The 27,535-nt window shown below is 33.1% G+C and overlaps 1 protein-coding gene across 3 annotated transcripts; it reads right to left on the bottom strand.

Moving 5' to 3' along the window:
- Positions 1-27,382, bottom strand: LOC121114110 (uncharacterized). 3 transcript variants are annotated; one of them, XR_011779214.1, is made up of 8 exons: positions 26,898-27,315; positions 26,576-26,832; positions 25,834-26,215; positions 25,541-25,767; positions 25,299-25,470; positions 24,063-24,155; positions 19,172-19,738; positions 12,710-14,014 (listed from the first exon to the last, which is right to left on the bottom strand). XR_011779214.1 is itself a non-coding variant. In XM_071887041.1 (7 exons), exons 1-7 carry the CDS (start codon positions 27,132-27,134, stop codon positions 1,240-1,242), a joined length of 1,401 nt encoding a protein of 466 aa, XP_071743142.1. In that variant the 5' UTR covers positions 27,135-27,315; the 3' UTR covers positions 1-1,239. The 3 variants fall into 3 exon arrangements, 2 of the variants coding, with proteins under 2 accessions (XP_071743142.1, XP_040563898.1); XM_071887041.1 differs by lacking the exons at positions 12,710-14,014; positions 19,172-19,738 and adding an exon at positions 1-1,272; XM_040707964.2 differs by lacking the exons at positions 12,710-14,014; positions 19,172-19,738 and having other exon boundaries at positions 23,973-24,155; positions 26,898-27,382.
- Between the last annotated feature and the right edge of the window lie 153 nt (positions 27,383-27,535).

Genomic DNA, 27,535 nt, shown 5'->3' with positions numbered 1-27,535 from the left:
TTGGGGTCGTTAAGAAGCTTGTAGATAGCAGAGGCGTGTGTCCCGCGCGAGCCAATTCGAGGATAGTGTCTCTCCTTGCTTGTTCCATGATGACTATTGTTTGTTGTCAAAACAATTGTGGTGGAAGTTATAGTGTATTGTTCTCGCAACCTTTTATATTAGTATGATTTAACCCCGAATATCCACATTATGGATCTGGATGAAGTTTAAAGTAGTTCCAATTTATCGTGGACACCATGTAATGTATGTACATTCGCGCCCAGGACTTCATCCCACAAGATTCCTAGGTTATATTTGCTTATACTTAATCAGTGCAACTCAATCTAATCAATTAAATAAACATTTGAAAAAAAAAAAAACGACGTATAAACTTCATTTATTTATATGTTTAGGCGAAATCTCCTTAAGGCATAATAGCTTTAAGACTAAATGTTCTAAGGCGAAGTGTTTTAAGGCAAAATGTCCAAGGCAAAATATTTTTTAATCAAAAGTACCTAGAGCCATATAAGATGTTGGGGGCAAGAAAGGAAAGGACGCAAACTTACTAAATCTCTAACTTGGTTAACTGACACTGATTCAGCTTTTACAAAAATTGCAATTGCGACTTTGTTAGTTATGGATGGGGAAAAAGTCCCGCTACCATTTTGTATCTTAATCGTACAGGGTCTCACAAAACCACAATTTATTGTTTACTAGCGAATTTTGGACAGTATAGTACGAAAGTAGACAGACCTCATTATGGAAGACAATGGACATCTAGTAATGCTGTAAATGTGGCTCTGGTGTGCGATAGTGTTTCAGAGTCTCAAGAAACATCAATTCGGAGACGTACTTACCAGTTACAGATTACTGGACGTAGTTTAACGCGAATTTTGAAAAGTGATTTGAAAATGTTACCTTACTAAATTAAATTAGTCTATAAAGTGCTACCGAGAGATCATGATGAACGAGTTGAGTACAGTAATACAATCATAAGGCTGTCACGTGAAATTGAAGATTTTTCGTCTATTTTCGAATCGCAGTCACCATTTTGCCGATAAAATTTTCAAATCATAACGAGAAAAAAAATGTTAAGACCAAATAAACTTTTTATGAAAATCAAACTTACTTATCTGTTCTTCGACCAAAGTTATAGGCAATCAAAATGGTAGCAGGACTTTTGTTCCACCCGTTACATCCATGCCCTTCTGCTCACATAATATCATGGTCGATACAACAAACATCGAAGTTAGTGCAGTGCTAGAACAAAGGACACAAAATAGATGGCAACCCCTTGCATTCTTTTCAAAAACATTGATATCCCTTGAAGTAATTTGAAAAATTATTTTACAAATATAAAAAACAAAATTCAAAAATTCATAGCTATTTAAAGAAAACAGAAATTTTTTTTTAATTAAAAATTATATTAAATTTTCTAGTAAAAAGAAAAAAATCCTAAATTTTTTTGTTTGGACACCCCTGTATTACCAAAGTACTGAACTCACCCTATAAATTAGAGTGTTGTTTTAGTTTATATTATTTTTACTTTTTCCCCTTTCTGTGTGTGAATATATAGTGCACGAAGTATAGAATCGATAAAATGTTGTCGATAGTGTTTAATTATTTAATGAGGAATAAACTACATGTATATATATTTACAAGTATGTTATGAATCAAGATAAAAATATAATTAAGTGTTGCTTTGACAGCTTTTTGAAATAATTTCCTATTATCCAAATAAATATTTTCTAAAATTTCACATATTATTTGATTATAAGGGTCAATTGTAATGGATAAGAAAACGATTTAAGAACAAAACACAAAACATCAACCCATGTCGAGTCGAAACGGATCAATATTTGTTCGAGTTCACACAACATTAATTTGTAAGTCCATTATATAACAACATAGGATCTATTATGTACATAATGTAAGAGCAACAAGTTTTCCTACTTATTGATAGTTTTAAAAACTGTTTATAATATTATAAATGTGCATTGTATCAAGAGTTGTGCTACTCTTTTAGAATAGGACACCTCACATTAAACTCTTTCTGAGCAATATCCATCAAGTATAATTTAAAAATAGTTTAGGTCAAAATTATCGGGCCCCCTCCATTCTTTTTTCTACTTGGGACAATGATCTCGATAACAATTTAGAAACGCATTGAAGATGGGGTAATCTCAGACGGTGAACATTGGTCATCAATTGTTAAAAGGCACTGGAGTAGACTGGGGATCTTAGGTTTTAACAGGGATCCTAGACAGTATTTTTATTTCTTATGAACAAAAGTGGTTCCGATATCGAATGGCTACATCCTCACTTTAAACCAAAAAAATTAGAGTGGAGAATAAATACGGCACGTTCTCTGCCTAGGAGATTGAAAATTCAGAACACCTCTTCTTCCTATGTCCGTCCGTGCTGCAATCAGAAGGACCCAATGCAAAGAGGGAGCAACAGAAAAGTATTGAAATTTGTGTAACAAACTTTTTTTATTGCGTTATAATTTTTAAATTAGTTGAAACATTAATTATATAATTTATTTAAAACAAAAATGCATACCCCTTATCATCTACGAAATCTATATTTTTCGATCGAGGTTACGTGACTCTTGAACATAATTCATGAGTATATAGTTTTCCTTTACTTCTACTTCAACCATCTTGTCTCGTCTTTCCTTTTTGGTCTCTTAAGGTTTAGCCAAAGTTAAATTAACCCTTGTGTCGCTATATATCTATGAGATGTACGTAGATTAACATGATAAATGATGATACTTTTTTGTAAAAGTAACTCTAAAGTTCCGTATGTTTTTTCAAAAGAGGAATTCTATTAAATATTATTTGATTTCTACTACTACTAATAATAATTAATTTAGAACTTGTAGAAACAATTTATGATTTTAATTCTAAGCTTACGATATGTGACAATTGGTAAGGTGATATACTATTCAGATAAGTACAGAGTATGAGTAGTAAAAAGCTGAAATTTAATCATTGTTTGTATTTAACATCTGCTGTAAAAAAAATTGTATAGTATTTATATGTTTCTTTATACATTTGTTCTTTTAAAACACTTGCTAAACTACTCCAATTATTAAGTACACAATATTTGTTGGTAAAGAACTCGAGGCTAGAAAAGTGAGGATGGATAAAAAATCAACAACTAAGACATAGTATAAGAGGATCGATGTAGTTACGTTTATTGTATAACACAACCTTTTTTCCAAAAATAAACAGAATAAATGCCCGAAATCATCAGGTAGTTAGCCAAATAAGTCAATCATTAAAAAAAATCAAATTTATTTCTTAAGTACTCGGAGACTATTACTGTCGCATGGTTTATCCACAATTTTTAAAATGAATTACATATTTGAAATAAATACATCAAATAAAAATATCGTATATTAAAATCGTAGATAGTATTTTATTCGATTCTGTTTTTTAATATTACCTAATAATAGATATGTTACAAAAGATTGAGTTTTCGAATCTTTTTTCTCCATCACGTATTAAGTTGCTCAAACAGCTGATCGATATGTAATTTTGTGATGCGTAAAAAGCAATAAATATATATTTCTTTTAAATTCTATATTTGATGACTTTTTTTTAAAGACATTACAAAAAAATTACCATAATAATATTTTAGAGGGTTTAATTGCAAAGATTCAAGAAAAAGACGCAATTCAATAACTTAAAATGACTTCCAAATTGGTTTCGACGTTTCGGTCCAAAAATGATCTTATAATTAATAGAGAAAATTTTTAACCTGAGGAAGCTTGAACATTTTTCTATTCATTAGTGAAAACACCATTAAAATTGATTGACCTAATCAGTTTTTATGAGATAAAGGAGTTTGTAGTCGCTAATCACTAGAGGATGTAATGAACTGCAGATTTGCTTGTGTGTTTTGGGGAAAAAATCCTCCCTTCTAGTTGACAGATAAAAATTTTAAAAACACCAAAGGAAGTTGTAATACTTTTCTATTCATTAATGAAAAAAATATAAAAGTTGATATATAAAAATCAAAGGTCCTCAAAATTACTGTCATGCTAAAACTCTATCTACTTAAGTTAATCATCCGTTACTACCTTTCTATGAGTAATTCATGAATGGACTTTATCAAGTGATATTCTCTTGAAAAATTCTCTACGTTATCTTTGTCACAAAAGAGAAAGATTCCCAGGAATGAACTACTTTCATAATGCAATAATTGAATATTCCATGTATGATTGATATATTAATCATACGTAATAAAAATTATTAGAATTCAAGTATTTTAGGGAACATTATAAAGTTCAACTGTCCACAGCTATATTACCGAGGCGATGGAAAGGGAAGGTGCGTTGCTTAGATTCTGCATTCTGATTTGCTGACTTGAGAGACGTCACAAATATACTAGTAACAATAATATAACAACGTGACTTGATAATTTATAAAACCCTTCACTCAGCAAAATCAAAACCTAAATTGGGTCATCGGTCATCATTTTATTACACAGCTCCAAAATCCGTAGTGTCTTCTGTATACATTTTTGTGACCTCCTTCACTCTCCCTGCTACTTATGCAGTCTTTTCTGTATCGAGGTCCTCATCCGTACTCCTACAATTTCCCTCTCTTGTGACACTCCATTTTTGGCGATCAAACAATCGGCAAATTCCGTAGGTTAATTAATGCAAAAAACAAAACAAAAATAGTACTTCAAATATTATTGATTGGCCAAATGGGCAGACAGGGGGTTAGATTTATTCATAAGGCTTGATAAATTACTTTCCACTTTAAATTATTTATATTTTTTTCTAGAAAATCGAATTTCAACAACGCCAAGAATCAGTGCAGTCAGAGAAGCGACGTCATAGTAGTGCTACGTGTGCCGTGTGCCTCTTGTCCATCACCACCTGCTACATCCTATCACAATTTTTCAAAAGATCCTACATTGAACTAAAATTGGGTGAAGGCCTGCAAAAGAAAAGATAAGTTCTATCCACATACATCTCACATCTGCAGCAACCATTTCAGCCAAACCCGTAATGAAAGATATTTTCGTAATGAGTTACTTAGACTACCATAACGAAAGTTACTCAATAAATTATAAGTTTCATTTGCAAATTTATACTCCTCCAAAATATCAAGCTAAACTGTGCCTTCTGAGTGAACAGAAAGGTCATGGAGAAGGGAGATCCGCCAAACTATTTTGCCTTTATTTGCATCTACTAGTAAAATTATCCCTCAAGTTGTATAATTTCATCAAGTTAGAGTCTCTAATGTCAGTGTGAATGTTGAATGTGATATATTCTCTGAGAACGAAGCAGCACTAGCCCTGAAAGGAAAAATTTGCACACTGCAGGAAGAGCTAAAATTGTCAAAGGTGGAGACTTCAAATCCAAAGAAAGAAAAAATTTTGCAGTCTTAAAAAAATCCCTAATAGAGCTCTCTACATATTTTTTTTTGAGGGAACTATTCCATCTTATGAAGCTAATGAAAAAACATTCATATTATGGGGGCCGTTCATCGTATCCTTTGGTTTATAACATATGAGTACAATAGAACGATTGACATCATTCACCAGAGTACATCAAAAGAAAATATTTCTTCCAGTATATAGAGGTACCCCGTTTCCTGGAGAATCTACCCTTGCAAATTGTGTTTATAACAGTTCATGATCTTGATAAACAACCCTCCTCAGTCTTTGTACATGGTAAATTTAATTTTCCTCTGAAAGATTCGCAAAATACCACATTCCTCCATCTCCCTGGCATTTAAAAATGAGTTATCATTAACAGTTAGGAAGTAGTGCGGATAAGCTATGCAACTATTACACGAATTTTTTAGCAATTCTAACATTCATGCCTTTGTTGATTGTCTTCATGTTTGGATTTTAAAAGGAGTCATATCATTTAATGTCAACGGGCAAGAAAATATCGGCTCCAATTAAACAAAAGCGATGACATTGTTTGGAGTATCAAAAAGTAGGACTTCCTCTGATAATATTAAGGCATTAGATTTTGCTTTGTCTAATGCTTCAGCCTTTATAGCGAACAAGTTATGCACCTATCAACCACTGGAAGCTGAAGAATTAGGATCAGTTTTTATATCTGCTGCAGCATGATACTCAGCCTTCTCTTTGAGGATTCCAAATGTGTTGGGCTATGGATGTCAATATAGATTGGATTTAGTACGATACTACCCGAAAATATCCGCAAGGTATTTGAACACTTTGAAAAGAATTATTAGGTCTTATGAAACTTTTGGGAAGTAATTGTTTGAAATGTGAATTTTAGACTCTTGACTCAGTTTTTAGTTGCTGTTTTTTTTTTAATGTTTTATTATTATACTCATTTTACTCGTCATATTCTATTTTATTTCTTTTATAGGTCAAAACAGGTTTAATTACTTACCGGAATTTTTTTATTGCTTTGTATTAGCAAATACTGAAAGGTGTTTCGGGAGGGGAATCATTTTAAACTAAAATGTTTATTTATGTTATCATTAACTCAATTCTTCTACCTACATATTTTATAATATCATATAAGTGTTTATGAGCCTTAATATTTATATTAAAAAAAAGATTCCCTCCAATATCCTCTTAAGATGACTCAAACTCTAGCTCAACTCAAAATAATCCTAACCCACAAAAGAAATATTTTAATTATGATAGAGTGGATGTTACAAAAGCTTTACTTTTGAAGATGAGAGCAAAAACCCCTTAGTTTTGGACAGTCTAACCCAGGCTCTAACTCTCCAGTGTGGAGTCAAATATCCCCTAGAAATTTTCAAATGTTATGGAAAAAATGCGTACAGGAATTCGAAACAAAGCTTTAAATTGAAGGCCAAGAAAAAAATTAGGAGTTTGAAACAGCTTGGACAATTATCAAATTAATAAAAAAACTCACACCATTTTGAAGGGGTTCACTTCGTATATGAGAGCCGTGTTTGGGATCCTGAGATCGTTTTCAGAGCCCTCGGGTCTAGTGGTCAACACCAGCAAGACATAAGTGTTACCTTCACTGGAATAACCTTTGAAGGAATGTTTTATGATATTGAAGTTATCTAGTAGATCTACTCTTTTTGGAGTCTCAATAACAAAAGAGGATGGAGCGATCGGTATCGACACTAACGCAGAGAGAGTCCTAGAATCTATCTCGTGTACTATGTCGTAGTACGATAGGCACCATATAAATATATTAGATAGGGTAAAAATATGGATTGCAGTCGCAATACCCTGAGTTATACACTTACTTATTCAGAGTAAATTGAAGACAAAATACTGAACATCCAGAAAAAATTTATATGGTGTTCAAAGCGAGCTTATCTTTCAAAGAGCCGCCAATATGATACAATTTCATTGTGGAGAATATGTCTAAAAAGTGTAAAAAACCGTGTGGAAATTTTTAAACTTTACATGGTTCACTAGACTTAGAATCTGTTTGAATTTCTGGGCAAAATGCTTGAAAGATAATTTTAAAAGGAATACTGGGTTTCTAATCAAAAAAACAATTTTAATGGGTCCTGCTGAGCTGTTAAAGTCTTAAAGTATGGCTAGTGCTTACTGGAAGAAAATGACCAATTCATGGAAATCAATTTTGGACTTTGTTCTTCCTATACTGGGCGTAGACGAACTATTTAACTTCAACCACAGGTTAAACACTGGGGATGAATTCCTCAAGGCATCAGGACTTTCAGTAATTAGACAATTGTGGTTCAAGTCCATAGAGGCTACTCCAACGTCTTTCATTGCAACCATATCTCAAGTGCCTGCAAATAAGGCATCGAAAGCCAAATTGTGGGTTCTCCGGCTGGTTTTGTATGTAAATGCTTCCTTGGATTAGGTTGTAAGCCGCCGGAGGATGTACTGAAAAACGAAAATAAAATATTTTGCAACCCTTTCATGGAAAAGTGGCTCCACTACAGGATAGCTACTTCAACCCTTCTTACAAATAAGTTGAGAGTCAAAGATACAGAGAAAGAGAGACTGCAAATTCTATAAGTACAGTTTAGAGACTTCAAGACATCTATTTTGGTACTGCCCAAAAGGGGTTAATATTGTGCAAATGATCACAGAGTTTTTGAGGAAATACTACAATTCAAAAAGACAATAAAAGAGGAAAGTTCTTCTCGAAACAAGTTCCTCCCGAGGAAAATTCATTCCAAACAATAAAAATATTTGGAATATATCTTAATGAAAAAAATCAACTTTGATGTAATATTTCATTCTACTTTTACTACAAAGATTTAAAAATTAAGTAATATAATCATTATATTAGTAGATAAGTTACTAATTGAAATAAAGACTTAAATTTCTGAAGCTTAACGAAAAACTTTGTTTAACCCTTAACCACCAATAGCAACAAATTTGATACATGGTTTTATATTTTTTTTATTTTCCTAAATTGAATATAGAAAGATTACTTATGTAGAGTAGAAGGCACACATTTTAGCTTTTTTAATAAATATAATTTAGAATATGTAAAAATGTGTTAGTTCCTCGAGATAAACTTTTCTTGGAGGGAATTTTCCTCGGGATGAATTTGTTGAATCTTGACTTGGACTTGTAAAAAATGGCTCGAGAATAGGGTTGAAAATATGAAAAATGAAGTTTATCAATCCCTCCACATTGACTTCAATACAAAATAATTAAATACAAGTTAAAATTTGTGTATAAGCAAATATAATAAATGGAAAAATGGAATGCATTAATATATTACTCTGTTTCTCTTACCTGTGGCAGAGAAACAGAAAAGAGTATAAATATTAAAACATTAGGAGAATAGCAAATAATAATCAAACTACAAATAAATGAGGCATTCGAAGAAAGAAAGAGAGAGAAAACCCATAAATTCATAGCTTTGTCATGTTCTCAATAGAAAAGTAAAGCCATGACATGAAAATGTTGTTGTTAGAGAAGCAATACTGACACAAATAATAATTGACAAAATCCAGGGTTGAACTTATCTAGTGGAACACATTTGATTATTTTCAATAGTAAAATTCAAGCGAGATGTTTTATGAGGACATTTATCAGCTCTAATAATTATCTGGATACGAAGCATAAATCCCTTGCAGGTCTTGACTATGCAGTCATACAGCATACTCGAGTTTGGTTCACTCCTTCTTGAAGGAAGCTTATGGAGACTGGGCACTCCTGTGAGGAGTAACACACACCCTCTCCTCCATACACGCTTATATAGAGTAGTCCAAGGGGTTTTGCGTCTGAAGAATAGGGTGGCCACATGTTGAGATCAGGAAATTTGTCTCTCAGGAAGGCCTGGGTTTTAGTGGTACAATGACACGGAGCTCCATCTTGAGTTAAAACAAAGTAGTCCCCGATCTTTTCTCTGTCCCAAGGTAGCACTTTCTTTTTCTGCTAAACTAATCATCTGATGTTAATGAACCCCAATGCCAAATGAAAGCTGAATAATCAAAAAATGTATAATTATTCCATAACGACCTCAAATCGACCTCAGAATTGGGAGTAGGCCTTAATGAATTTCTCCAGAATTCCTTCCAGATCTTGGACTTCCACTCTGCTTTTTGTGTTGCAGGAGGATCTGTTGTTGTGTCTCTCAACTGCACCCTACACAAAGAAGTCGAACAATGTCCAAAAAAAAGTTCTGACAACAATGGCAACGTTATCTTTGCAGTGTGGTATGGAGTAGAGTCAAATTGCCAGACGAACACACTTTCTGATCAGTCTTTCAGAATAGTTGAGATCCCTGGCAATGACTTTCATCGATTTGGATGGATCATCATCAATGATTTTTTGATTTGCAATCATCTCCAGACTCTTCCAGTTCCTTCCTGACTCTCCAGAAAAAGGAGTTGTCCAGAATTTAGTAACTTTTCAATCTCAACATTGTCTTGTCCGGCGCAGATCACAACAAGGATAATCTGCCTTCTCCATGATTGTGGAATAAATACTTCGTGGATTTACGAAATTTTTTTCAGACGCGAAACATTTCTTTTTATCCAGCAAAATAATAAATGCATTCTACTTCTGCTTGCACAGCTGTCACTGTCGCTCATAGTTCTCTGTTAAACAATGGATACAGGGTGTATGTCGGTCTATTACTGATAGAATCCGACGTAGTTTAATTGGTGAAGTTTAGGGATCTGAGTCCCCTGTAGCACTTTATTAAACATAAACTACTTTTTTCGGACTCAAGTGTTAAAGCATTTTTAGTGGATATACAATAAAGAAAAATATTTATAGCAATAAAGTGTTGTCAAAAATTTGAAGTGGCTAGCATGAACAATCAGGTGAGAATCACGACTTACATTAACACTAATATTACCGTCTTATACAGGCAAATTGTTCTTTCAGACAGATTAATATGGTGTATATGCGTCTCAACGAACATAAACTCCCAATTAATGCAAATTAAGTTCGTTTTGACATGTGACACAGTTGTATTATCGTATAATAATTGGATTATGCCTTATTTTAACAAATTTGCAAAATACAACAATATTTTCTGCTTATAACTCTCAACCGCAACTTTCACATCCTGCAGACTCGCAACGAATAACAGAAGTGTATACCACATCCTCAAAGTGTAAAACAGGTGTTTGTTTTTGAAGAACAGGTAACACAATTTAAAAAAAAAAAATAATGTAAAGTCCTGGCAATTCTCATTGAGGCCTAATCAGTATTTTTGTTGGTTTTTGGTAGGGTGTTACTGCAAAATAAAGCAAGATATGAGATTCCATTATAACAATGATTTTTCAATCGTTTAACACAGAATATAAAACTAATTTTCCTGTTTTATAAGTGCCTAGACATCTATTAATTCCAATATTGTGTATAAAACCAATTTTTTGAGTAAAATCCAAGTATATAACATAAAGTTGTATATTAACTAAATCCATAGAAGCTACAAATATGCACTGTTCCTTAGGACGATTTACAATTTTGTAATCAAAAAGAAGTTTTTCAAAATCAATCTACTAAGAAAAACATATGACTAGCCAACTCAACGGGTTCAACTATTAATATAAATATATAGGTAAAGTACAAAATTCCGATGTACGGAGAGGGAAAATCTTGTAGGAGGCGTGCAAGTGTTTTGTGTACCCCCGTAGAAATAATGGATGTTGATTACTTTAATACTTAGTAGATAAATTCTTAATCTTTCACTCAGTCCAAGACTAATGTTTGACTTCCTCCACGCTTTCTGATATTGAACGTCAGAGTTTATGAGTGGTTACGTGTTTTGTCAAAATCTGTCTTTCTTACCCAGCAGTCGGTACGTAACATCAAATTGAACATTCTAGCAATAGTGACGGCATAGACTATGATTGGTTGTGTATTTATGTCATAATCAGTCTGCCTTGCCCAGCAGTCGGTACGATACATCAAATTAAAAATTCTAGCAAGCCCGATTACTTGATGGTCTAATCTTGTGTTTAGATTAACCTTGACGGAGTCTATTTTTTGTATAATCTGTTACTTCGTTTAATCGCACCATTCGCTGGAAAATAACTCATCTCAAGATATCCTTCAAATTCACGGATAAGTTGTAATGGATTGAATAAAAGTTATAATGGACTTTTCAACATTTATTTATCTAGGATTTTGTCAAGTTTCCAAGAAAATCTAATGGGACATACATCAATTTCCATCCGATATTAGCACCTTGAATCTTTATTACGGCAGAATATGAAAATACTTTGTCTGAATTTTTAATATCTCCTTTTTTTCAATAACTATCATGAATTCTCAAGAGAGCCGGGGAGGATATTCAAATACTCGAATTTCATATTATACAATTCAATTGCAGGTATTTAAAATATCAACTTTTCCACAATACTGTATTACGTAATTCCTGAAAATTTCATTCAGTCCTCTTGATGTTTAAGAAAGTTATTTTGTTTTATTCATATGTAATATTTTAATAGATCACAGATTTTGGTGTAGGTTATAATATAAAAACTACGGAAAAAAAGTGTGAAATTTCGATTATAAATTGTTCATAACTTCGTTAATATTGAAGCTAGAGAGAGGAATTTGGTATCAAAATGTTTTTTTTACCATTATCTATTAGATAAAATAGGTTTAAAAAGGAAAATATTGAATTTGAAATTTTTTGTAATATACATAAAATATATAATTAATTGTTAACGTTGCATAAAATAATAATTTGCTCACAAATTCGATAAGGCAATAATTTCCTCATACATAATATCATTATTCAATTAAATTTCAACATTTTTTTGCCCATCGATGGAGTTGGTGTATTCCAGATTGATTTTACGCCGAGAAGCATTAAAAAATAACCTTTATAACCTAAAATTTCTGGTTTCGTGGCCTACAAGGGTCTTATTTGTAGAAATATTTATTCCCAATATCTACATAATTTAGTGGGTTTTTTTTGGCTTGATAGATATAAGTAAAAGAGAAAAAAATATTTAATATTTTTTTTTAGGTACACGCTTCCAAATTAAAAATGAAGACAAATAATCAAGAATTTTTCTAGTATAAAATAAAAGTGGAGATACGTTCCCTCTAGCCTCCCCCCTTGCAGACGCCCCTGAAAATATTTTGTGGATCTTTGAAAGAGTGATCAGTTCTCAATGTAGTGGAATGCGAAATATCCCATACCCCTCCTTCTCCGTCATCCTAAAAACTCTTAAAATCATCCCCTCAAATGGACGTCATAAATATATGACCCCTAACGATGATAACATCATAGTTTGTCGTAAAATGAAGGCATACAACTGCATGATAAAAAAGAGTATCTGGAAAAAAATTATATTTTAAGAGTTATTAAAGATTTTTGGTTTGAAAAAAATATCTTTGTATACTTATCGAAGATTATTAATCGCCTACAATATGTAGTTCTCTGCATACCACAAAAAAATAGATTCTATATATAAGTTATTTTAATGTTTCTTGAAGTAAAAGTAATTTGAACCACACAGCCTCTATCATAGGTAAACATTTGTTGAGCAGTTTAATTAATAGATTATCATAATACTGGTGAATAATATACATGTGTGCGTGTCCAAAACTTATCTCTCTGAAATTTTTAAAAATAGTTAAATAATTCTGTAATTTTTAAAGTAGTCGATGAATTAATTTATTTAACATGAAAGATGAGAGTCTTAGACACATGTCTATTCAATTTGGCCACCCATGTTCTCCACAACCAACTCCAGCCGGGACCAGAACTTGCTGCATGACTTGGTGATGAAGCTATTGGACTCCCGACAGCATCCCCTTTAAACAACCAAACACTGCAAAGTCAAGCGGTGAACAATCAAGCGAGTGAGGGCTTTTTCTTAAGCTTGTTGAGAAGAATCTTCGACCTTGCGAGGCATTTTTCCTTGTCTACAGGCTTGAGGGCTTGACGAGGAATTCTCTTGTATACCTTAAGGCCAAGATCTTTCTTAACTAGCCGGTCCTGGAGAGGCCGCTGACGGTGACCTTGCCTCTCTTGTCATCGACAGACTTTTTCACGGCAGAAACCATTTTGTCCGACCTTCGAGGCCTTGACTTAGATCTTGTGGTCGCCTTAGGAGTCCCTTTGGCTACCACGCTGTAAACGGTGGTGTGGCTGCAGTTCAGAACCTTGGCAATTTCATTGGGAGTTTTTCCCCACGCGTTAAGTTCCAAAATTGCGACTCGACGTCTCTCCATATTATCGGCTGTTGTTTCACTGTTGCTATTTAGATTTTGCTGTAGTTTTGTTTATAACTAGTCAAGACCCTTGCCTCGAAGTATAAATCGGTTTCAACTCAATAAAATCACGAATATGTGCATGGCGTAAATTTTAAAGGACTGTTCAGTTTTAGACGCACACAGCTGTAATTAATGTAAAGCATTGTATATAATATGTTAAAGATGTCTTTTTTTCCATCTCAGTCAGTTATCTTTGGATTCTAGCAGGATGATCCTTTGGGTTTCTTTGACAGGTTTTCTTTTTGGTGTGTTGATTTGGTGAGCCTGGCGTTGATGTTGAGTATAATCCTCCATTCGTCGAAATGTGATGGAACATACGTGACATTTGAAGTGATTGGTATTCTGATGATTGATTTGTTCTCTGTAAATATGGATGCATTAAATTATTAACTTACGGAAAAAATAGCCTTTTTTTTTTTTTTTTTTTTCACTAATATATTGGTGACTATGAGGGGAATATAACTCATTAATATAAATTTGTCATAAATATTGGTTTGATGTAAAATACATCTATTATCTGGATAAATTATTTTTCAAATAATACTAAGGTTAATATTCAGGAGACGTAAAACAAATCTACCTCTAATGTGAACATATGTAGTACAACCAGAGACAGTAGCAAACAGGCCTGAGTAGTTGGAGTCAGGATTCGTAGAATGTATACCCACTCCGTCTACAAAAATGATTATATTTTTTATGAATAAAAAACATTTATAATCTAAGGCTTCAATAAGTGTTGATAAAGTTATTTTTCTTCTAAATGGTTATAAATTATAGATATTATTTATGAAGTACTATTAATTTAACTTGAAAGTTGAAACTGATTTATAATTTAACATCACAAATTTCAAATCTGTTCTATACGTTGGCCATACAATCACAATTCCCGAACACGTCTAACGTTTAAATTATTATGTTCCATAGAGCGTAGCAACTAGGCAAGATAGTTCATTACTCAGTCTTGTGAATAGTCCTTGTCATTGATATAAAGTGTAACGTTGCAGGCAGAGGTTAAGTGTATTGTTGTTCCTTCGTTAAGAGACTTACGAATGAACTAAGAATAACTATTAATAAAATAAAGCTAATTAAAACAATAATTTTATCTCTTAAAATCAGTTTTAACAAAATAAGTGAAAGAAAATTTCACAAAAAAATAATTGGGTATCTTTCTACAAAAAACTACATTTTTTACAAATTAAATATAAATATTGTGGGTTTAGCTTTTTGATGCTTGAGAAAAAAGCCCTTTTGTAAATTCCCGTGTTGTAACTGTCCCCAGTCTTCCCTTACTTACAAACCTCCATATTTTGGCCTTCCCAAAAACGTTAAAGTCTTAAAATAACTACTATTTTGTTGTTATAGGGACAGTAAAAGTTTCATACCATTTTTTTTAGCAGACCTAGAAAAGGTTATTTTCCAGGTACTACTGACAAAAAACGAAAAATAATGTAGCCATAAATTTGGTATTAAATCACTTGACATAAACAAATATGTTATAATCATGGTTGAAAATAATATGATCCCCCAAAAATGAATATAGTCACCCTGACAATTTGAAAACTGTTTGGTAGAAGAGCATTATAGCTCTCATGCCATTCAATTCAATTAGCTGCGATCAGCTATGGGATGAAAGAAATAAACACAAACAATAAATCAATCCTCAACTCTACTCCGAATCCAACACTAATAACTCCATAACAAACCACCCGTTTTACTCTTTGCGTTTAATGACATAGTGTTTACTTTATACCTATACGTTATATGTTCTCTCTTCAAAAATATAAGAATTAAGGACGATAGGTTTACAACATGAAAAACGTTTCTTTTGGAGCTAGGATCTTTACTGATGATCAGAAACAAATTATATTAATATAATGAATTCGTTATATATACTTTGAAACTTTTAATAGCTGAATATTCAATAACTATTTTATATACTACCTACAGAATAATTATGTATCGAGTGTCTTAGTTTTGTATACTTATTTATGATAAAAGAATCGCATCATCATCCAACCAAAGAGTCGCTTAATTGAATAAATAATAGTTGGTTTTGAGTATGGCATGAGTTGTAAAGATTAGTATAATTAGAGGTGAAAAAGTTGTGGAAATATCGATGGGCTTAAAAACCACACCTGAGATATTTTACTACAATTATGGGGACTCTGAGAGACAACATATGTGCTGCTAGAGATGCCCATTAAAATAATAAAAATTAAAAAATTAAAGTGGTCACCATGACCTTCTTTTTTTTTTTTTTTTTTTTTGTAGAAGAGCAGTATAGCTGTGAGCATTATGAGATGAAAGAAACAAAACAAATACAAATACCCCTTACCCGGTATGCACCTATGAAAAGAGACTTTTAAAGTGAAAAAATTGTTTTAAATTTAATTTTCAAAGTATGCGCCTTCGCTAGCCACACATTTTCCCTATTTTTCAGCCAATTTATGGGCGTCTATCTAAAAAAAATGGTTTGTCTTTGGCTGCAAACAAGCCATCCACCCATTTTTTTGTATTCAGTGTGAGAATCAAAGCGTAAATCATTGAATGCGTGGCCCATCAATGCAAACAATTGATAATCGGAAGGCGCCAGGTATGATGATTAAGCTGCATGAGCAAAGGTTGCCAGTTGTACGATTCAACAAGCTGGTGGGGGGGGTTATAGATCGATGCGGTGATGCGTTGTCATCAAGGAAAATTACCTTGTGTTGCCTGGCTTCATATTTTGGCGTTTTTGGCGTATATCATGGTTCAATTCGGCCAATTCTTGTTGGTAACGATCACCATTCACAGTTTCACCAGGTTGTAGAAGGTCATACTAAATGACAACATACTGGTCTCAGAACCCACACAGTATTGCCTTCTTTCCGAAGAGATTATTTCTCATGTCAAAATCCCCACTTTGGAATTTTTCAAACCACCTGAAGCACTGTGCCCTGCTTATAACATGACCACCGTAAGCTTCCACAAGCATTTTATGGGATTGAGAAGCATTTTTCTTCAATTGCTAACAGAAAATCAGTGATGTCCGCACATCATTGATTGTAGGTACAAAATTAGACATTTTTACGAGCGAAAAAAGTGTGTCGTTGAATGAGAATTAAGAAACAATGAATTAAATAATGTTGACACATGTATATATATGAATTTAGATTTTTGGACCGGTTTATAATGTCTAACTGGAGACACCTAGGAACCAATAGCCGAAAGTCTCATTTCATAGGTGCATACCTAGTATAACTCTACAATAATTTCTCAGTCTTACTTTTCGTCTTTGACTCACAAGTTATACTTTTAAGTTCTCTCTTCGAGAATGAAAGAATAATAATAACAGTTTTGGAAGATAAAAAACATATATTTAGAAAACGATTACAAAAAGTTGGTCCCAGATAAATTGGGAACATCTTCAAACGCTTATAACAAACGAACTAGATAGGGTAGAACCATAACTTTTTAATTATTTGAAAGCTACATTTAATGACCCTTAATTATTTATAATGAGATCCTCCTTTCTTGATAACCTCGGGCACACTGCTCCAGAAGATTTTGCAGGCCCGGGCGACCTCGTGCAGATCCATCTTTGCCATTGTTTGGGTAATGGACAGCATCAGAGCCTCCACAGACGAATGATACTCGGCACAGATATCGGCTGCTCGGCTCTCTTCATGAGATATAAATTGCATGGGTTTAGGTCCAGGCTATTTGCAGGCAAAAAATACGGGCTCCAAAAGTGAGGACATGTTGTAGCCAAGACACCCTGCACTTTTATTGCTTTGTGAGCAGTTGCATTGCCTTGCTGGAAAGGGAAATTCCTTCCTTCTGTTACTCCATCCATCCAGGAAAGTAAATTAAAAGTGCAAAACCAGAAACAATACAATGACAAAGTTGGATCCGCACGAGGTGTCCCGGACCTGCATATACTTCAAGGACCGTGTGGCCGAGGTTATCAATAGAGGCGGATCTGATTATGAATAATTGTATGATTCAACCACAATAATATGTTCCTCAGGTTATATTTTTCCCCATATTTTTCTGACAAAGGTTATATTTCATGGTATTACGAAGTTAAATTTGGGGAGGGGGGTGGGGGTGAGACTTTGCCAGAAAACTTGTACATAGCTGGAAGTGTTGGACGGAAGATTTATATATTTAAAAGAAAAATTATTTCTCTCGATCAGCTGTAGGTGTGAGAGATCACCATGTCTGGTGATCCGGTTTGGACCCCTTCAATGCTAATATCGGGACTCAATGTTATCAATCTTCCATCTAGTTTTGGACAAGAAATCTACAGGCCTAATTCTAGATAGAAATAAATTAGGATGTTACTTCAATCTCTTCGCAAACGATAGACGAGGGAGTACATTCAAGATGAGCAGAGAGGTCGAAGCGTAGAAATCCACAAAGAAATCTTCGAATAGGTGACGTAGTGGATGAAGTGTTAGTGCATCCAGAGTGGTCTCTAGGGAGAGTTATAAATGTTAATCTGGATAAGGATGGGCAAGTTAGAAGCGTTCTTACTTGAGCGTCTAATGTTCAGACTTCATAAGATCAACCATGTATATGTATTGTCTGTGCATCTTATATATATCAAGTAAATCATTGATATCATGCTAGAGATGTAATGGAGACACGTGTTGTCGAGTGTAATTAAATATAATAGTGTTTTAATTATTTGTGCCATAATGTTGGGCGGTATTTCACAAACCCCTTAAAATACCTTGCAGTAGTTTCTAACACAGATTTTGAAGTATGTGTAGAGATGGTGCCTGTGTCAGAGCTTGAGAAGAAGGCTGGAGCGAGACATATGGTATTACTGTATTACTGAATTTATACTATTGTAAATACCACCTGGGTGTCATATGATTTTGGGGGCAAAAAGAAATTACAGCAATTAAGACATTAAATACTAAAATAGAATTAGTACCAGGAAAATATTATAATTATATTTAAATTCATATATATTTTGTATTATGGATTTTCAAATCAATTTAAAGTAATGATAAAAGTAAATGCTAACTCACTACAACTAGTAAGATAATGAACAAAAAAGAAAGAGCACACGGTACAACCGTTTCTCCTTTATCAAATCTTTTTGTGGACTAAAATCTATTTATGAAAACCGGCGGTGGACTTTATGTACAAGTCGGGGGGAATTATATTATGTTGACGTCATTAGGGGCCCAGCAGGATTTTTAGTCTTTCAGAGTCAAATGTGACAAAGAATCATTTTTAAATAGATAAGAGAAAAAAAAGTTATATAAATTTCAGAGTATAAAGTTTCGAGAAGGGATAAAATGGAAGCAAGGGGGGGGGGGGAATTTATCCTTTCTCAGAGCCAAGCAGTTCACCTGCACAACCTGAGGGCCAGGGTGGATTATGGGGTTTGACTAGATTTGATAAGATCCGACATATAAGAAAAAACAATCGAAAACGGATTGGCAATGTATGTCTTGGAGCTGGTACACAACTCCTACAAGCTAACTTGTATTGTTTGACGGCCATTTTAAGATTACCTCACCTGAATTTGCTGTTTCGTCTGCATAATCGACTCCACTTGTCCGGCATATCACTGAGAGAACCTCTGTTAGGAATTTCCCACCTAAGGGAATTCTCGAAAGAGCAAAAAATTACACGACCTCCATTGATAGTATTTTCAACCTTTCCGAATAGGTTATCAACTTTTCCAAATCCCTTCTAAGACCCATGTAGAGCTTACTTTTGTACTTGTTATCTAAAAACATTGAAAAATGAGCACTACATAAATGTTCCTGCGTCCAAAATTGCCCTATCCAGTAGAAGTTGAGCGATTTCCATAAAATATTAAAAGACATGATGGAAAGGCTTCCTTATCTCAGGAGATTATAAATTCTCTTCACTTATATATTTTTTTCTTATTTAATTTTAAAAACGTCATCTCCATCATGAGAATCTGTTGCAATTTTTTTCATCACAAGGAGTTACTTGTAAAATGTGAATCAAAATATGAAGAATAAAGCTTTCGGTTTAGTGAATGAAAACACAACAAACCTGGAAACAGAAGCTAATTATTTTTTTTCATAAAACCATATTGGACCAGATGTAATATCTGGTTCAAAACTTGGCTCAACCGGTTGCCTAAAATTTAGGAAAAGATTTTGTATAGGCAGTTTTGCATAGTCAAAGGGTTTAATAATATTTTTAGAAATCTTGGATCTTTATCTTGCTTAAGAATGAGAATAATGCGTCCGATTGAGGCAAAATCCGATAAGTTAGCAACAGATAAAAGTTTTTGATAAAATTGGAGTAAAACGGGTGTTAAAAAAATAGCAGACTTTTTATCAAATTCAAAGGTAAAACCAGATGGTCCAGGTAATCTATTAACTTTTGCATTTGTATTTATTGCATCCTGGATTTATTTTTCCGTAAAATGCTGCTCTAAAGAGTTTCAAATCATCCTTAGAAACTGAAAGCGATTTTTCAGGTGCATATCTCCATTCCTCACAATAATACATCCCATTATTTCTGCACCTTGTACACGTAGCGGTGATAGTGTAATCAAAGCATTTGTTCATTTGAGAAAAATATTCTTTAATTTCTTGGCAGATATATTCTGGATCATCAGATATTTCACTAGTCGATGTAAACAGTGATAGATTTTTCTATTTGTTCTTTCTTTTATCCTTCTCAAGGCATCGTAGCCGTGAATGAGATAAATTAAAAATAGATTCCATTTTGAATTTGGTTCTATTTAATAGGTATGTTTTTCCAAAAGTTGGTTTGCCATATATCTTTTTTCTATCGGAGTTAATTCACTCCTCGTGATTTCTTCGCATCTAGTAATATCTCGCCGGGGTTTTCCAGCTTTCACGGCTCCCTTTTTTCCTAATAGATTTTTGATTTTTAAGATCCTGCTTTGAACTAGAGTAAACATGTTCGTGTGTGCATTAATGGAGTTATATGTCGTTTGAATAATATAAATAACTTTGTCTTGGTGTCATTTATTATTGTGGAGTTGAGTTTCCATTGTCGTTTATATCTCATTTCTCTTAGTTTTGGACATATTTGTAAGCTAATGCCTCTATGATCTGATAATTATGTGCCAATGACATTGTTAGAAAAAATAGATTCCTTTAAAAAACCCTTAATCAAGAATAAATCAATACACAAGGATATTTTCCTAAACTGCTTGTCTTTTGTATAGAATGCATTTGTAAAATCGTGCATTTCCCGAATTTGGTTGAAATTTTTAAGAGAACAATTCTATTTTTTTCCTTCACTAGATGTATCATCTTATGAGGGCAACTGATCAGTTTTTCCCCCCGATTCAAATAATATAGAGTGTCCACACTTCCATATTGCTACAGCGCTTGGTATAGTGAGTTATCACTAATGATGAAAATCCAGTGTAAAATGGGCATGTTAAAAAAAAGAAACCGAAAATCAACATGGTATCCCTGATAATTTGAAGAATTTATGGAAGAGAGAAAGAATATTACTCATGACGTTTCATTGGATCAGCTACAATAAGCTGAGACAAGGGAATAAGGAGAAAAGGATTTTAACAAGGACATCTGCTAGAAATACTCAGATCCGAAATTATGTTCACTCAGGTCCTGAATATAATTGAACTTATCTAGGAAATGATGAGTACTCAAAAATTATATAGTAATGACAACTGCTTAGAAAAAGAAAATTCATTTTTCAGACTATCACTTCCGAAAAAATGGGTCAGCTAAAAAATACACTAGATTTTCTTCATTGGCAATCACCATGGTTTCCCGAGATACAATTTTTTGGAGATTTCCAGAAGTTTTACTCTATTATGAAAAAAATGCATCCATTTGATATTTTTTGATTATTTTTCTGTAAAAATCCAGCTATTTATTTCCAGCTCAAAATATTTATCCGTAAATTTAGCATTTAATTGTTTCCTAATTTAGGTGATCTATTAAATGAATAGCTGAATATATATTCAAGATTTACTTGAGATATGTCTTCAATGATTTATACTACAGCACAAATGATGTGCATCAACTAAAAAAAATTACCAAAAAATACTTAGACAAAAACAAAACAAATGAATTTCCTGCGATACCAAAATGTAAAAATTAGTTTACTCACGAGCTCGCTAAAAATTATTTTTCCGGAAAATGAGAAACCCTAGTTTTGATCTGTTAAATTGTGAAATTGCCTAACTTCACCAATTACTATGGGTTGTACTATCAAAATTTGAATTTTCCCTCAAAACTTGAAATCAACAATATTCAATGTTGTCAATAGGGCATGAACAAACTAAAAATAATATTATCTGCATGGTGGTTTGACAGTCTTTGGCTTGTCGTTACAAAAGGTTGTTTAAAAAAATGCTGAGAATAATTTTCACAGCGCCCTCTAAGTAGTTACATACACTGGCAAGAAAATGTATGAAAAAATACTTTTTCGTCATTTTCATCAATGTTTATAACTTTATTAATATTTTTTACTTTATCCCGATGAAAACTATTATGAAAAAAATGCATCCATTTGATATTTTTTGATTATTTTTCTGTAAAAATTCAGCTATTTTGACCAGGCTTCATTTTATATCTAATGTTTTTCTCTGGCAAGTATGAGAAATAAGTAGTTAATTCCTACAGAATGGTTATCATTCTATCTTGAAGACGCCAGCCATTCTTTCTGGACAGAGATTAATGGGAAGATTGTTTTTTTTTTTCAACAATACAACGACCAAAATATACGTCCAAGCTCTGCAAAAAACTTCTTAGAAAAGAAAGAAGCATCTCACATCTTATCTATTATCTAATGGGTAGCTCAATCTCCTGATTTGAACTCTATAGAGCTATTTTGGTCACACCTAGACAGAAGTGCCCCACAAGTAAGGTGAACATTTTGAAAAATGAATGAAATGACATCACACCTCCCTATCTTGAAAAACTAAAAGCAAGAATGCCAAAAGTCTTGAAAGCAGTTATAGCAGCAAAGGGAGGATTTTTGATGAAGCTAAAATTTAAACAAAAATATTTTGATTTTTTACAAATAAATGTGTATACCCATATTGAGCCTTAATTTTTCTTCATTTTAATATCCTAATTAATGTGTTACCAGATGATAAAGTCATAAGAAGTTAGAAAAATAAGTAAAATTCAATTTTTTCTAAACTTTTTCTTGACAGTGTATATCTGTATTTTATATTGAATAATAATATCATTCAGGGAGTTGTATTATTATACCGCTGGATGGGGCCATTCTTTCTGTCACTTTGTTTAAAAACTCATGTTAGTAAACAACACTCACGCCTAGCGATGAAAATCGGGTGCATTTCTAGCTCGCCCATTATTTTGGAGTCGGGAAACTGAAGTGTTAATTTTCTTTTCTTTATCTGTTCTCATTATTATTTAATTCCGGAAGAATGAACTTCCTTTTCTACTACAAACAAGCTATCATTGATATATGTATACGTAACTGGATTGAGCACTTGCGTGAGCACATAAACGATGAAGAGTAATCCTGAGGACTTGGTGTGTTATTATAACATTGATTTTTCGTTGGACTTATACCGATAATTGTTTTTTAAGACGGTTTATGCGTTCGATTTGGACGCTTCATGACATATAAAAAGCGGCCGAACCAGGCGTTAAAATTTTGGGATCACTGCGTAACTAATTATTGGTTATTTCAATAGAATAGTAGAAATGAAGATATACAGAGTGGGAAGAAAAATGAGCGATTTATTTTTTAATCTTGTACGCAAACAACTCATCTGGTGAAGAAGCTTGTATTCTAAAAATTAATCTCCGTCCAAATAACTTTTATTTTGTTTATTATGCATCGCACTACGACAAAAAATGAACAAGCAACAAGCCAAATGCCAAAGGGCACATAATCTACTTAACGTCCAAGTAAGCGGAAATGATATCATTAAGATTGTCGGCGTCAATGTCAGCACAGTCCAACATGTTTGAAACACTGGTTTGAGCACCAAGAGGTCTCCTGGAAGTGGTGACTGTAACAAAAAGAGAGAGGAGGCCTTCATCCACATCCTAAAGTTCAAGGTAGATGCTGACCCACCGACCACCGTGAAAAGTCAGCAAAAAATTAAATCAAAAGAAAGGTGCAAGAAAATTCGCCCAGTTCCCCAAACCTTATAACCCTCGACTATTTCTGGTGTGGCGCTATCGAGAAGAAGATCAATACCCCCCCCACACACACACACGCAATGTGGACTCGCTACAAGGAGTGGTGGACCAACTACCCAGTAGAGAATATCAAACATACGTTTAACGTGGCCGTCATTGAGACTAGTGGACGCCATATTGAATGATAAAACTTGTGTAGGACAATTCTTACTATCCCAAAAAGTTTATTTTAAAATAAAAAGTTACACGAACTTAATTCAACATTTCCCTGACCGCTCATTTTTGCTTTCCCACTCTGTACATATGAGTAATTATCTTTTCGAATACCTTGCTGCAATATACACATGCATGGTGCATCGAAGAATGTTTTCTTTTGTCTTCAATGCTCTATAAGAAGAAGTAGAAATAATAAACTATTCACTTTCTCTGATAAGCAGAAAAAATATATATGAATAGACAAAAGAAATGATGAATGTACGTATTAATTAGTGTAGAGTTTCGATCTGGAAACCGAACTAATTCGGTCCTTTAAAGAAGTTATATATTTGGACCATAGGTTGCATTGAAAAATACAATCTTGATCGTTCTCATATAAAACTCGGATAGTAGGAGTACAGTTTAACTTTTCAAAGTGTAACTAGACTCTTTGTTTTATAAAAAAGGGCCGTAATAACAATGGAGATCCCATTTTTTCAGTAGTAATATTGTCTGAAATATTATATATACATATTTTCTATTAATATTATTATTTTTTTTTTTGGTTGGTGGAACTTGGTTTTTGGATTTTTTTGAAAAATAATACCAAAATTAAAATTTATTGAAAAAAATTTCAAAAATCCACAGCTAGTGACATAAAATTCAAAAGTTAAATTTTTCGAAAAAAAATTGAAAAATCCATAGTTAGTAACAAGTAATTAAATTTTTTAGAAAAAAATTTGCAAAATTAAAATTTAGAAAAAAAAATCAAAAACTCATTTTTTCGAAAAAGTTTTCAAAATTCAGTTATTTACAAAAAATATATTTTTTTATAAAAATTATTAATATTAATTTCTGCTTTGCTGCATAATTTTCCCTAATGACCTTTTTTTGAAAGAAAATATCATATTTAAAAATAATCCTTTTCGGGGGTGGGGGGAGTTACAACCCTCCAAACCACCCCGTGCAGACAGCCTTTATTAGTCTATAAGTAGTAAGTCCTCCATAGTCACTCCAGCCCCTCCCCCTAAGAATCAGGCCCCATGATTTAAACCAGCAATATAAAGACAATGTAAATATTTTACATATATACATTAACATAAAAGACTCCAATAACTCATATGATACAGAAAAATATATTCAGGATAGGACTTACAAAAATTGAAAACTATTAAATTCGGATCTGTTATCTTCAATTTTGGATATAATCGTTCTAGAAAACATCACTTTAAAACGAACTGGGGAGATCAGTATCAGACCGACTCTCAACACCAATACGTATCTTTATCTTAACATCTAAGATTAGGAAAAGATAAAACTCTTCATAATACATACCTTAAATACAAAATCACAATCCAAGCATTGATAATGTTCCTTTTCATGTTTATCAAAGACCCCTCGATTCTTGAAAATGAGTCCACAAATAGCACATCTAGGATGTTCCTTTTGAATATGACCTGTGAGTTGGGCCAGAGAGAGGAACTCTGATGAGCAGACTTGGCATATTCTATTAAGAATAGGTATATATATACATACATTTGAAGAAAAAATGGATTTTTGACTAATTCAAAACTTACTTGTGAATATCCTCCTTATGTTTCTCAATTTTCTCTTTGGAAATGAATAATTTCTTACAAACTGAACAACTGTGACTCTCTTCATGATGTTTATCCAGGTCCACGAAAGTTTTGCAATTCTTGGCACAAATGGAGCAAGTGAGATGTGAGCGCACCATGTGGTTTCGAAGGTTCTCTGCACTTTTGAAGGACTTTTCGCATTTATCACACTTGATCATTTGATAGCCCTATATGGTCAAAGAGGAAAAACATAGCTTAAAATAAACTGAAAGGAAAGGTTTGACACACCCTACCTTGGAGGTTGATAAATGTTGTTTACGAATATGCTCACTGAGGAAAGTGGCCTTATAGGTTCCATTACAAAACCTACAGGGTACTCTAGGCTGTTGAGTGGCAGCTGAGGACTTGTCCTTTTGATAAAGTCTTTTAGAAGACTTGGATTGGACTGGGTTAACAAGAGACGGTGCTTTAGGTAAAGGGTTATCAGGTTCAAGATAAACTAAATTGCCACTCTTTTGTGGACTAGTATTCGGTATAAGGGAGGTAGAGAGAGGTAGCTCAAGTGGATGGTTTTGAAGTGGATCCAAGAGTTCAGATTCAGAGTAGAAGTCCATATCTTCATAGTCATTCAAGTAGTTCTCTTCTTTTACATTGACTTCAGTCAATGATTGGATTCTGAAATCAAAAAAAGGGGATTAAAATTTTTATCATTATCATGGATCCCATTAGCCTTCATCGTGTATCATAGAAGTTCCTAAGCCCCTGTTACTAGCGACGATAATATGAAACTAAAACTTTAAAATATTTGAATAAACAAGATTGACAAGATATATTCCATCATTTTCACATTGATTGATTCGTCAAATAACAAAAAATATGCAATATTATGAATTAATGTTAGGTCTTTAAACTAGTTCCATCGTTTAGAATTTCCAAGATCCTAAACGATTAACTTATCATTCATAAATAAAACTTTTTCCCACAATCTATCTAATTAAGGATTAGTGAAGGATACTACCCAATTTAGAAACTTACTTTTCCATAATTTCTGCATTATCAAAGGACTCAAAGTCATCTTCAAACTTTGGTCTCTGAATCTTAAAATCATTAGAAGGGAAAAAATGAGAGTTCATCAAGACCCTTTGATCTTTTAATTTTTCAATGGGTTTAAGGTGCAGGGTGCGTTTATTATTAAGCATTGGTTCATCACAAGGGATATTTGTCGATGAGAAATCCTTATTATCGACAATATTTCCGTTATTGTATTCGGGAAGTATATGAAATGAAGGATTCTATATTATAAAAATAAAGATAAAATATGTTAGTTGGTTAATATTGGCAATGTCCTTATTCTTGCCTGCCCAAAATGCATGTTATCATCCACAGAGTCATTCCGAAGCTCACTTTTTTCAACTAAAAGAATTCTCCTTTTGACAGAACACGGAGGCTCCTTACTGCCTGCTTCAACAATAAGGTCCTCTCGAAGAGCTGTAACATCGTTTTGTATAAGTAGGACAGACTGTGATGGTCCAAGTGTGGACTGAGTCCCAGGAGTTTCCTTGGATGCAAGTACAACTATTTTACCGCCACTCATTTTGAATTGTACATTCTTCCTTTTTCAAATTTTTCTTTTATCTTTTTTTTTAAAGAGAAGAAGGAAAATAAAAGTTAGAAAATTCACTTCACTTCACTACTCGTTTACATATTTATTCCATTTGTGTTTCCTTCATCTCCTAAATATTCACTACTAAGTAGTAGCAGAAAAAAAATGCACTGACGACGAATATCTTCTATTATGAAGTACATATTATTATTATTCCCCCAAACCGGTTCTTCTCTTACAAAAATATATCAACTAATGTTAGTGCTAACTAACATTCTGGCCATAGATTTCTTTACACACACACTCTTTTTTTATTATTAGCATTTTGTGGATTTGTAAAACCAGTTTTTCGAGTTTAAAAGGTCTCCAGCGCATTACTAATTATAACTAAA

Source organism: Lepeophtheirus salmonis, chromosome 3 (genome assembly GCF_016086655.4).
Source record: "Lepeophtheirus salmonis chromosome 3, UVic_Lsal_1.4, whole genome shotgun sequence".
NCBI lineage: Eukaryota > Metazoa > Arthropoda > Copepoda > Siphonostomatoida > Caligidae > Lepeophtheirus > Lepeophtheirus salmonis.
Note: the sequence above shows the minus strand (reverse complement) of the source record. Positions and strands in the feature narration are given on the sequence as shown.